The following is a 13,004-nucleotide window of genomic DNA, read 5'->3' as shown; positions in this document are numbered from 1 at the left end:
TAAAGCGTAATAATGTATTATTCGAGGTAAAAAAGTCCTTCTTGAACCGGGATTGGTCGATAATGAAGAGAAAGTAAGGAGTTGGATTGTAACAGAGGAATTGGAGATAGTCTTTTTGTGACTTGTGGCTGTATGAGAAAGGAGTATTGTGTAAGTAGCTCCGTCCACGTGGTTTGACTTTGGGCTCAGAAGAGAACCTTCAGTGAAGGAAAGTTGGAGGTTGATGGGGGATGAGTGAATCTGTATATGGATTGCTAAAGATAGACTAACCTATCAGATCGGAAAGAGAGCCTATAAGCGTTACCTGAAAATTTAATCCACGTTGCAGGCAGCCAGGTATATCCAAAACGGCGCTCGAGGGATTGAAGCCGGTCTCGATACCGGAGATAAATGCCATGATGAGTAGAGTTGTCCTCAGGCTCAAGGCTATGATATCGGCAGATTACAGCACAGTTGAGCTCTTCGTACCGTCTGCACTCAATTTGAAATACCTCTGAAAATTGCTGACTGCTTTGGTATAGATACCTGGGTATATACAATGGTATGTTATCCAACGATTTGTGGTGAACGTGAAAACTCTTTAGCTCAAGCTGGTGGTGCATTGACATTTTAGTCCTGGATGGGTAGGCCCCTAAAAACAAACTGATACCTTGCTCGTCGAGCTAGATTTTCAAATAGTTCAAAAACTTCTTTTGAAATTGTTGAATTTCGAAGTTTCAGCCTTAATATCATAGATGAACTCCAAATTACTTCATTATGACCAAGAGAACGATACTGACACAAGGGGCGCTGGACTCAAAGAGACACGCTACACCGGGAATGCGTAATCCGCCGTCACAGCACTTGCCTTTAAATTCCGCAATATTTTGCTCCTTCGACAATGAAATATCTCCAACCATGGCAAAAATATTCACTCAATGAGAGCTACCGTTTATTGTTATATTCCAATCTTCATCTTAAAAATGTGTATCATATAAAATCTCTTGTTCCTTACGCGCGATGCATATCGAGAGGGAAAAACTACAGATCAATATTAGAAATAGTTGTCGGACCGGACTTAAGTTGTAAAAACTATGATACGAATTCTAATTTATTATCCAGGGAATTCGCCACTTGGGAAGATATAACTACATAATAGGACTACAAAGATCGCCACGGCATGTCCCGGCCGTAGTGTACTGGAGTCAGTCTATGGTCCAGTTGTTCAGCAGGATATTAGTTCAAGAAGGTAGCCACGACCAGACCAAATAGTGGTAGTGGTCGTGAAAATATATCTAACTTGTACAGCGTCTACAAAAGCCAGGTTTGAGGTCCCCGGAAGATGGATGGTGGGCTAGTTTGCAGTAGCAGGAAGAACGGTGGTAGGTTTAGCCAGGTGACCATGTCATTTGTGCAGGGGTCTTCAGGGCGTTCAATTGAAGGGCCGAACAAATTAAAGAGGAAAGCGGCAATCGCAGAAGAGAACGTGACGTGCTGAGCAAAAACAAAAAAATACAACAGCAGGGATTCGCATATGGTCACCCACCATACTACTTAGACCTGGCATCTGCTCATGAGCGGATTTTATGAGTGAGTCATGATCAGGGCGTGAGCTACCCTAGCTATCTATGGTAGCTCATGAGCGGGAAACCGCTCAAAGGGTGGGGCGAAGTTAGATCTTGACAAAATTACATTATTAATGCAAAATCTTGGCAGTAATGCAGTGGTATATTATGCTATATACTCCGTATATGTGAAATTATTACAGTGATAGTCTGGTATAGTGATATCCACGGTACAGTAATACCAGATTCTTTAAACAGTATCTCAGATTACGCCGCTAAATTTTTGAATTGCTAAAGCTGTACTGTACTGCCAGATTTCTGAAAGGACAATACAGTAAAAATATTACAATATCGCTAATCTGGCGTTATCGTGCATATCCCTAATCATATTTTCGCCCTATCACATCCAGATCCACTTAATAATGCAGCCCTAGGGACATCGATCGTTTCAACAATTGTAAGCGTAGTGGGGAGTATCGGCCTGTCTGCCAGGAGGAGGATTATAGAAGAGAATTGACTAAATATGGGAGGGATCTTATATACATTCATTTAGATAGCATCTTTTAGCAACAAACAGCATTAATAACACGAGTCCCAGCCTATTCGAGAGAGTGCTAGCAGATAGCCCTCGGTGGGCTGTTGTTCGCCCTCATCCTTCTGCCCCATTCGGCCTGCACGTACCCACCATGCTACTTCGAGCATCTTATCCCATTTCACTAGTAGTGTTTCACAAAATGCTATTCACTACGATAGCGGTCTTAGTAGAGGAAATATCTCTTTTTTTCCTGTCATTGGTTTCAAGCTAATTCAACAGAATAAACCATTATCCAGCTAATAGCCTCCGTCGAGGATACGAACAACTAGTGCTGACTCGGTTTCTCGTTCTGTTTATGGTAAATTTATCTATTTACTGAAGAATTCGCGATACTCGAAATCGATGTAATTTGCTATGTATTGGGACATAGTTCGTATCTGCTGAATTTATAGGATGTAGTTAGCTAATCCATTGAAAAGTAATAAGTGCGATGGTATTCTGTTATTGCAGACAAATTGAGATGTGACGAACAAACAACTATACGTAGTCTGAATGCAGTTACTTATATTGATATAAACAATATCAACATACCAAGTTCTGTGGAGCTGTACAGTAGATATTATAATGCAATTTGGGAAGATGTCTTCATGGTCTTTTATACTAGACTATCCAACCATTTTCCAGGAAACCTGCCGCTAAGTGATTGTTTCAAAAAATGGAAAACGAGCCAATGATATACACTTAATCTTGGCTGAAAGGATCCTAGATGGTTCTGGTACGATGGAGTCGTGATACTCACCATGTCTCATCTGTCTATTGTCCAATAATTCTAACCACGCGAATGACGCGACTCTAATGCGGCAGACCTCCTTTTTTTCCCCAGGTGACACCCGACTACCAGCTACATTTAAGCCACATGCCAGCAGTTTAGTAACATGGTGGATGACGACATGCGAATCCCTACTGTTGTATGTTTTATTATTTTTTCTGTGTTTTGATTTTTTTTTTAATAGTTTTTACCTGAATGAATCCTTACAAGTTATGCTACTACTGAATATGCTTGGCCTTTATCGCCGCATTAAAACCCTCACGTCTGCCATATTTAGTGCCTTCAAACATCCTGGCCTGGCCTGGCAAGGCTGTACGAATTAAATGCATTCCCGCAATCACCACAATAGTGTTGACGCTACAACTTGACAAAGAGAGAAATTGATTTGCCCCCGAATACTAATCATGTCCACTGTATACATATCCATGCAGTTTCTACTATTTTCACAGGTATATAACCAATGAATGCATCAGTTAATTAATGATGATGTTGAGTTGAGAGGGAAGGTTTGGCAATAGGGGGAAAAAGAGGAGGTATTACATGATTGACTGGTGGCCATCTGGGTATCTCAAGGAAACAGACATGATGTGGGTGACGTCGAAGCGGTTGGTGTCAATCATAAATAGAGGTATTTATTTTTGTAGCAAACAAAATTACCACCAACTTGCTTATTTTGCCATAAACTGGGCCGCAAAATGACGCAATATCTCAGGTATAAGGACCAGAAACATGTAATAAAGTACATGGTCATGATGCTATAAAGCACTTTCCAAAAACTGTCTGACTGGCTATAGCTGCCCACTAATTTTGCTCAGTACCGATTGGGTAGATGCGAGAACTGTGTGACTTGGCAGAAATGAGAACGCGGACAGCAAAACCACGGATAGCAGAACCATGGACGCATTTAGAACAAGGTTGTGGGGCCGGGCAAATAACCTTTAGTAGACAAGCAGAAAAATATTGACCTTCTAGGTAAGATGATTTGCATCCGGTTAGAAGGTACTTATTCTATAAGTCATGTGGCATACCTGAAATTAGCTGCGGTCATTCACATCAAACGCTAAGTCTTGTTTTAACTTCAGGGAAAATCCGCCTTCCGAGAGGCCCCATCGACCCCACAGTCTCGGCTCGTCCGACGCGTCTTATAATGTAATCCATATGCGAGCTGGACATCCCAAAACATTATATAAGACGAGATTTTTAGGGCACTGTATGTCAATAATGAGAAGCTGATGTTACTGGAGGTGCAGAAGAATCATTATCCTCATCTTAAGAAACAAGCTAGTTTCGCTCAAACGTAGAGGACATCTGTTTGCTTGCATTGCTAAAAACGTGGACGGGTCGGGTGATGCAAACATGAATACCCGCATCATGGTACCTCAAAATAATTCTCACTTAGATAAGCGTATATAACTAAGTAGGTAGTGGGACATTCTCAATACTAGATATCCGAGGACGTCATACAAAGTTTGTCCCGAGAGGTGTTGGAGATCCATTATGAAGTTGTAAGATATCGCATTTCCTGTGGTAATTTGAGTGTCCAGCTTGCAAGTGGATTGCATTAATGTTTTTCTCACTTATTAGAACTGAATGTATACGTCATACTAGTATCCAGAGCATTCTCATAGCGATGAAATCTACTCAAATAGGTCCTGGAGCGTTCCTCACGCGTTTGGCAAGTTGCCACTTCCTTTCTCCACCTTGGTGTCTAGGTGACAATCTAAGTGTTGTTGAAGCGCCATATATAGTGGCAAAGTCTCACCTAATTGCGTATATAGCCTTGGCAATTAAACTTACAGTTGATTTAGCTGATAATGAACCCATGACGATAAAATTTCTCATATGTTGTAAACACCGCGGATTGGATACCTCTGAAGGTTGCTTTAACACAGATCACGAGGCTGCTCAGATTGTCATATATTACATTTGCACGTAAAGAGAAAGTTAGGGTCGATCGCTATTGTGGAATCTCTCTCTCTCTCTTTCTCTCTCTTAGCTTGTTGAACGAAACCTTGTGTCGTCCAGGCTTTTGGATATATACTGAACCATTATAATCTTCACTGTTGAGCCATATTAACACCACCAAGGTATGCAATCAGTTGGAAAAAGGACATCCTTCTAAGGTATAGATATAAGTCAGCCCTACTCGCTCTCTTCTTCAAAATTTGGGAGAATACTTATTCGTCAAAACCTTTCTATCCTAGCTCTTTTTATACATACGGCATTTCGCTACTGGAGCCACATTTTTCAAAGAAGCCAAAACTGAATTCACTACGAACAAAATGACTTCAGAACGTCTATGCTAAAAGATCTAATGGAATCGAAAAATTTGACCCAAAAGATGGCGTAGATAGAGCATTTGCCTTCGACTATGAGCACAGTGGATAGTTTGACCATGCCACTGTCGTCCTGGACACAGTACTTGTTTCATTCTGAAGCATGAATATGGTTGATTTCAAAACCTGCCCGGTTTGGGATCCGACGGATTGAGGTCTGTGAATTGCAAAAGACAAAACAAATTGCTAAGCTAGCGAAGTTTCGGAGTGAGTGGAACATTCTCTGTTATCTGTTGTATATAATAACGTGATTTGGATAATGGCTGACTAGCTTATTCAGTCTGCGCTGCCTCGAAGATGGTCGGAAATTTTTGAATCCCCGCGAACTCAGGGCATTGTTTCATCCTTTTAATGCAATTTCCAGATTTACATGGTAGTGGTTGTGCCAAGTTGTGGTCAAGGTATCATATGTGGTTTACTACTTCAAACGACTGTCCAGTATGCCTCTCATCAAAGACTTCACGCGGAATTGAAGCATTCCAATTAGAAACGATGCTACCTGCTTGGCAATCCTGCAGGGACCAATTTGTAATTTACAAATTACTATCAAGTAATAAGTAGCGTTTCGTAAGAACTACAAAATAATGCCACGTAATCGTACAAGGCCTTATTTGAAAGTGTCGAGGGACTGGTTGTGTCGTCCACCTAGGCATGATCCACGTTGTGATCAAAAGTCTTGTCCTTGAACTCCAACCAAACGATTTTAACCCCAATATCATCCAAATTCAGGTTGGGCGTAAGATTGACGTCGTCCAGACTCTGTGCATCGAGTATAGACTCTTCTGCCAGGGCATCCTCCAGCCCTAGTGCCATTCGATACCTGATATTACGTTCAATGCCCTCATTGTATGGGCTCGACTTTTTGGCACTGGACAACTTGTAGCATATAATGACACCCATTTTCAGGTTACCATTCCGAAGAGTATATTGTCTTTTGGGTATCTCGATGAGCCTTTCCGTCATGTGGATTATTTTCATTCTCGAAGTGAGGGGATTGACAAAGTGGAGATTGCCAGGGGTGACAGTTTTTTCCTGGACCTTGCCAAGTTCTATCACCAGACCTTCCTGGCCGTCGTGAACATATCTAAACGGCCATCGGAAAGTCCAACAAGGAACTGAAAGTATGCAGAAAAACCCATCTAAGGCCACCCTGTTTAGCGTATTTTGACTATTTATTGAAATTTGATTGCTCACGTTCATTAAGAAACCCACAAAACCTTGTCAAGCGAGGATTCGTATTTTCTGATGATTGTTATTGTTCGGGATCTCCCATTATGTTGTAACGTTAGACTTACGCTTCGGCTGTTCTTCCCTTCCTCTCCAACCGAGCTTTTGTTTTATTAAAGCACACGTCGAGCCGCCTTTCATGCTCCGAGGGGAGATTGTGTCGATAATAATACTATCATAAACTCTGAAATTGAATGCAGTATCAAAGTTCAAGGTGAGGGTATACGTCTTATTTATCATAAGAAAGCCCTGGTTGAACTGGTTCCCGCCAGCAATCGATGCTCACTTACCACGTTACCATCAGTTTTCAACGAAGTCTGGAGCCTTGACTAGAAGTCCTGGGCCGAGAACAGCCTGATACGTGCCTAGTGACCATATGCTTACATCAACATTACGAGCATCCCAGAGTCTTGAACCATTGGCGGGTCAACTTTGGTCGAAGGCCTGCGGACGCCTCAAATCTACTGTCTCCAGATATATGCAACTAACGTTAATATATTTCAATATCCCTTCGGTCATCGTTTCCACGATAGACCGGGCGCACATGGAATCCATCAGTCATAGAGTAGTTAGATTCGGTTTCCGCAAACGGTCATTTCCATAGGGGGGGCCTCGTTTTGCACATCATCAACATAAGAGCGTGTTTTTACACCCATGCTATATATATGAAACACAGAAAAAGTGATTTGAGAGTTTTCCATACTAGCATAAATATTTCGCAAAATAAAATATTCTATTCCGCCTCTGAAATACGATTTAGTACGGAGAAAGCTATGGCACCACTTAGTTGTCCGCTTGAGAAACCACTTAATCTAACACAGGGGGATAATGTTATGAATAACCTCTTCGGAGGTATTACGCCGTAAGTTCTACATATGCAGTCTTATAGTTCACCTAGTAACCATCACAGGTTCCTGGCGCTACTCGGGCAAGAATTTACAAATACCTACTTGTCGCAGTCAATAAGCGTCTATGACTGGATAATATTCGCGTCTCTACCAACAGGAGTGCCATTTGCCGTGAAAGCTATTATAAGAGTTTCCAAAAAGAGTAAATTTCTCAGAGGTCTTGCTGTGTCCCCTGAAGAAGAAGAAAGGGCTATTGAGAGGGATCTTTTATCATCTACTTCCGATGAAGTGTGCGAAATATGGAATGGCAAGGGAGCGACCAGGGAATTTGCGCCTGCATCGCAAGTACCAGTCACAGAGTGGATATTTGATGGTACCCTTATACGATCCAAAGAAGCAAAGAAGAATCAAACCCTTATTATGAAACGTACGTCATGCCCGTTAAATCTCAGGATGTCTCAGCTTATATGGCATAGAAACAAATGATCTCGCTGCGCCCCTTTCAACAGCGAAAGATGGAAACGGCGAGCTTGATGAGTGGAAGGAGACGGCTGAGACTGAACTACCACCTAATATTATAATGAACCTCGGGCCATACGATAGGCGCTGGAAATTATGCCTGCTGACAGTCACTGGCATCGCTCTTCAGTTGGGCATATTGGTATTGGCTGGACTTACTACTTTATACTGCCCAGTCCGAAGACAATTTTTCATCAACGCAAGGACTGGTTATCGTATAACAGCTCTTACGTTCTTATTAGTTGGGACAGTATTGTTGAGTTTTGGTCTTATATATACCGCAAAAGTAGTGGATACATCGGCTCGGGTTGACATTTGGAAACCGACAAAACAAGGTACGATGGTGATATGGAAACAAACAAAAACCAAGAACGAACACCTGAGTACAGAAGGCTACGTCATCGGAAGAGTGATCAAGGCAGAGCTTATATCTACACATAAACGCTCTAAAACTCGTCCATCGACGTCAATGTCTGGCCCAGTGGCGACTACCATAATTATTGGCTTTCTCTTACAAAGTGTCGGTATTTCTTTGATGCATTGGCCTACCCAATTACTTCAACTTTTGTCAATGAGTATCATGTTTCTTGGTCGATGCTACGTTCGAAGCCGAGCCCCTCCTGATTTCATTGAGAAGCTAGAGGGTGATATATCACATGGAGATTTGCTGGAACTTGCCCAAAAATGGCAGCAACAGCAATTTCCCTCGAATCCTGTGATTCGAAGCCTTTGAAATATTGACATCGGAAATATATGACCTTCTATCTGAGCCCGAGGTGACCACAATAAGAATAGTGATATTAACATAAGCGGCAAAGCTAGTGTCGCCGGGATTTCCCAGTCGACCTTGACTTTCCCAAGAGGAAGTGCTTCCTCTTTGCTTGAATATTGTAGCGCCCTGCCTGAGTGCAATTGTAAGTTTCATAACCCGCTTTATACTATCTGCCATCAACCCATCGCAGCCAGATACCACCGAAGGCTTCCCATTCCTGTTTGGTGGTTGGCTTGCCTTACTTCCTGTCCAGGTTGTGCAGCATCTCACCCAATCACCAGGACAGACTATTCATATCAAGGTTCTTCTATTCGCACACGTTGGCGGTGAGCTGGCTTCTTTTGCAGCTTTACCAACTGTCCCTTCAACCACGCGTCCTGAACTCCCTGAACGGACTTGACACACTGGCCTTTATATTTAAGGAAGCTATCGGTCCCATTATGATTATTTCTCCATGGATAGTATCCTATATACTTCAAAGAATGCCATTAGGAAACTATTGTGCTCCCTTGATTGCAAGGTTCTGTCAATGTCTAAGCTTACCATGTTGCCCCTGGCCACATACTTATGTTTCTCCCCCCAACAATCCAATAATCATTCACCGGAACCCTGCACAGAGCTTGGAGATAGTAGTTAGAAAATCGAATGGTCTAGAAGGACTCCAGCGGAACGGCGAATAAGTCTTGAACCGGAGTAGCGAATTATGGTTGGCACCGGCCACTCAACTCATATCATCATCCATCCGGGAGAGGATGGTATGGATTTGCTGCCTCTCTCAGAAGGTGGCAACCAAAGTCATCCGGTATTTCTGTTTGTACGCCATACGTTCGAATTTAGTATTACTTCGTGTTATTTGACGTAAAATATGATTGATAAAATTCATCAATTCATAGTAAGGATACCGCTTCATTTTTACTCTAATTTCACTGTATACGCTGTCGTGAAAAACGGGAACGATTGATACTTAGCTTGGCTTGAAGGGTTTTTCCTCTGCGATCAATTAATTTCTTCCGAGTTCTACTTAGCGATTGGAATTCTGCGTGCTAATCGGGGATTCATTTGGAGATAGAAAAAGAAAGAAAAAACCAAAGAGTAAGATCTTGCTAGTGAGGGGTTGCTATTCAATCTTGTTGTCCTGATGCCGATAAATAAAGCATCAGGGAAATGAAGCGCGACCATACAGGTTCACCTCTTCGATAGCATGGAGCTCAGCATCTATACACATCCGTTAAAAATGAAGAATTTTGGAACCCATGCGTATTATGAGCCTTGCTCTGACGTCTGCCATCAACACTCCGCAGGCTTCTCAATTCTGCTTGGTGGTTGGTTTCTCTTGCTTCAGTTGATACACAAGACCTACTGCCTGCAACCGCGCGTTCATCTCTCTTCAATACGTAGCTTTTTGGATAGATCGAATATCTTACTTAGCCTCACTTGTCGACAACACCCGCTTAAGCCTGTTCTCTCCCGGAGCGTACGGCTCATCCGCATCCTCGCGAGCTAGGTCATTGATCCAGCATCCATTAGGTTGAATGCTCACGCCTTTTGACAACTTCGATGCCAAGTAAAGCCACGACAACATATTGCCCACAGTGCTCACCTCGTCACTAACGCTGTTCACCGCGTATTTGCTCATGCGACTATACAATTCGTGATCCATCCACAGTTCAAAGAGACGATCGGCGACCGCTTCAGTGTCGCCGACATCGACCAGGAACCCGTTCTTGCCATGCTGGACTTGCAGCGGGATCCCGCCGGCTAGGGTCGCAATCACCGGTTTGCCCATGTGTAGGGCTTCGGATACTTTGACCTCAAATCCCTCACGAGTAGAGAGCTGAAGGGCGATCTTTGCTTTGGACAGAAGAGCGTTCAGCATCTGGTCACTGGGGCCAATGCGCATAATACAAATCAGCGACTGAATATGTTCAAGGTGTTGCTGGACGAATTCTAAGGCGGCCTCATAAACAATAGAGCCGTCTGGATCATCGATGGATCCATGTCCGCAGATGAGTAGTTTAGGAGGTTTAATGCTCGGGTGTGCCCGGATGAGACGCTTGTGGAATGCTCCATAGGAAGCAAGGACGTCTTCTATCCCTTTTGAAGGGTCGAATCGCGCAACTTGTATAATATAGTCCTCTAGCTTGGTCTTAGTTTACGTGATTTCTAGGTAGAGATGTAGCCAAGCAAACCCCTGGAAATTGCTCACCATCTGGAAATGCGATGTTCGGCATGTACCGCTGGCGACATTCCGAGTTGAAAATCCGGCCATAGTAACTGATGATCCAGTCCGTCATAGGCTTATTAAGTCCGTCCAGCCAGTCTGTTGAAGCTGGCATATATCCAAGCTTTTCTGGAGGCACATCCGCCGGTACAAAAGCACGTATAGGATGACTGATAAAGAGATCTGCTTGCTTGATTGTGTCCCATAGGAATTTCCAGGTCTCGGCCTGCGGGGTGCCAGGCGTGTCGACGAGATCACTGCGGATCTGGATATGACTACGGAAAATGACGGGCCTGTCCGGAGTTTGCTCTTTGATGAGTGGAATTAACCATGGCAGCTGCGGGTCGTCAATGATGATAACGTCAGCACCACCCTCCCACGGTGGCATTAAAGGGCCGTTATTTTGATGCCAAGGGGGAGGTGGCGGACCATGTTCCTGGAGCAATGGATAGGCGTAGGAGCGAAGATTGTCAAACCATTGGGGAGCTAGGAATCTCCTCCCTTTCAGCCAGTAGCGTTCGGCATTCTCGAGAATCCAATCACGGAGGAGGTCCTTATCACCCTGAGTAAATCGAGTGCCAGCAGGTGCGACGCCTTGCAGGATATTATGGTTGTTTTTAGTAATTCGGAAGATACCATGCTTCGGCTTCGGGACGTACCTAAATGAATGGTGAGTAGAGAACGCATGTAATGTCTTGGTATTGCAATCGAAGCTAGCAAGGACCTACCACCTCAAATCGACACCGAGTACCTTCGCAAACCGAACCATGGCATGGCGCATTAAGGCGACACCACCACCTTGTGGAGTAGCACTGAAGAAGGCGATCTTTACCCTGCGCCTCTTTAAATCGTTGGCATACTTATTGATTGCCGCCCACGTCGGGGCTCCCACTGTTCTCTCATAGTCCTTAAGTCGGGTCAATTTTACATGGAAGGCGGCGTCGACCTCAACCAAGCCCCGGACACCGATCTCTGGGACGGGAGCCTGGTTTGGGCCAAAAAATCTGCTGAGAAGTGAGAAACCAATTAGGCTTGTATGAAAGAGGAAACCCTGACCTGATACATTTCCTTGCTATTGACTCGGCGTGTTCGTCCAAGGACTTATAAGATAGGTTCTCTTCGTACACCCCCAAACTTACTTTTTCTTCCGAGTTCCGCAGCACAATCGGGATGATATCTAGCTCGGCCCAAAGGCGCGAACAGAGATCGGGACACCGCTCGCACAGTTCAGTCGACATCGCGAAGCCGACGAACTTCTGGCAATGTTCCTCTTGATAGTCTTTAGCCTTCCTTAAGATGAAATCCGTGAAACCGGTCCAGCCATCTCTGCCACTGCTACTAGGAAACTCAAATTGCGCAAAGTCCAGTGGGTAAGAGCTATCGCGCACAGCGATGGCGAAGGTCGCTCCACCCAGGAGGTGGAATCGAACCGCGACACCTGCATAGATAGTCTGCGACGGGTTAATACGTAATTTCTCACAAGTGAGATGGTTTCATACATTGAATGGCGGCCCAGTCCAGTGGTTCTTTTCAAGCTGGGATTTCAATGGCTGCTGATATACAGACGTTCGTCTTTCAGCTTCATCGCCGTTCGTTGAGGTCGCAGTAGCAGTCGCAATGGACATGTTTCAATGAAGTAGCGAGTAGCGTCGTCGAAATACAGGTATAAAACCTACGAAGCAATCGTAGGAGTTTCAAAGGGAGCTATCAGGAAGGAACTATAATTGAGGGAACTTGAGTAAATTGGGGTTATAGTTTTCGGTAGGAAATCGTCCGTTACCGGGTTGGAGAGGTGTTAATGTACCACCAGAGTGTGGCTTGAAATGAATAACACAAGTTGAGGCTAAACCATGGTTCACACATCACACGTCATTGCCACCATTCTCACCTTTTGGAAGAAAACGGACAATCCGGTGGTTGAAGACGTTGTTCGTATTTATTCTTGTTATTATTATTACTAGTATTATTCATACACCGCGGGCCTTCTGGCCGAGCCTGTTGGCTACGCTATGCTGTCCTTCTGCCTTTCTAATCACACAGAAAACCGTGCCTCAGGGTCGAATGACAATCTGCATGCTCCTTTTGTACTGTCATGTTCGTACCGTCGTACTTTAACAGCATCTCCATCTGTTAGGGATTTGAGAGAGTGTGTGAAAGGTTGTCAGGTTTGAGC

The 13,004-nt window shown here is 43.9% G+C and overlaps 2 protein-coding genes across 2 annotated transcripts; both read right to left on the bottom strand.

Moving 5' to 3' along the window:
• Window positions 1-5,889: 5,889 nt before the first annotated feature.
• Window positions 5,890-6,144, bottom strand: N7469_003451 (uncharacterized protein; the record flags this gene model as incomplete). The annotated part of the gene is made up of 1 exon (XM_056642371.1): window positions 5,890-6,144. The coding sequence occupies one exon, from the start codon at window positions 6,142-6,144 to the stop codon at window positions 5,890-5,892; it is 255 nt and encodes an 84-aa protein (XP_056501783.1).
• A 3,886-nt stretch (window positions 6,145-10,030) lies between these two features.
• On the bottom strand, window positions 10,031-12,456 carry N7469_003450 (uncharacterized protein; the record flags this gene model as incomplete). Its single annotated transcript, XM_056642370.1, has 5 exons — window positions 10,031-10,746; window positions 10,817-11,490; window positions 11,560-11,835; window positions 11,888-12,282; window positions 12,331-12,456. The coding sequence occupies 5 exons, from the start codon at window positions 12,454-12,456 to the stop codon at window positions 10,031-10,033; spliced, it is 2,187 nt and encodes a 728-aa protein (XP_056501782.1).
• Window positions 12,457-13,004: the final 548 nt, after the last annotated feature.

The sequence above is a fragment of the Penicillium citrinum genome (assembly GCF_028827155.1).
Source record: "Penicillium citrinum strain IBT 23319 chromosome Unknown utg000003l:1.0-4596430.0:1.0-4598250.0, whole genome shotgun sequence".
NCBI lineage: Eukaryota > Fungi > Ascomycota > Eurotiomycetes > Eurotiales > Aspergillaceae > Penicillium > Penicillium citrinum.
The sequence above is the reverse complement of the archived record's forward strand: the minus strand, read 5'-3'. Positions and strand labels throughout refer to the sequence as shown.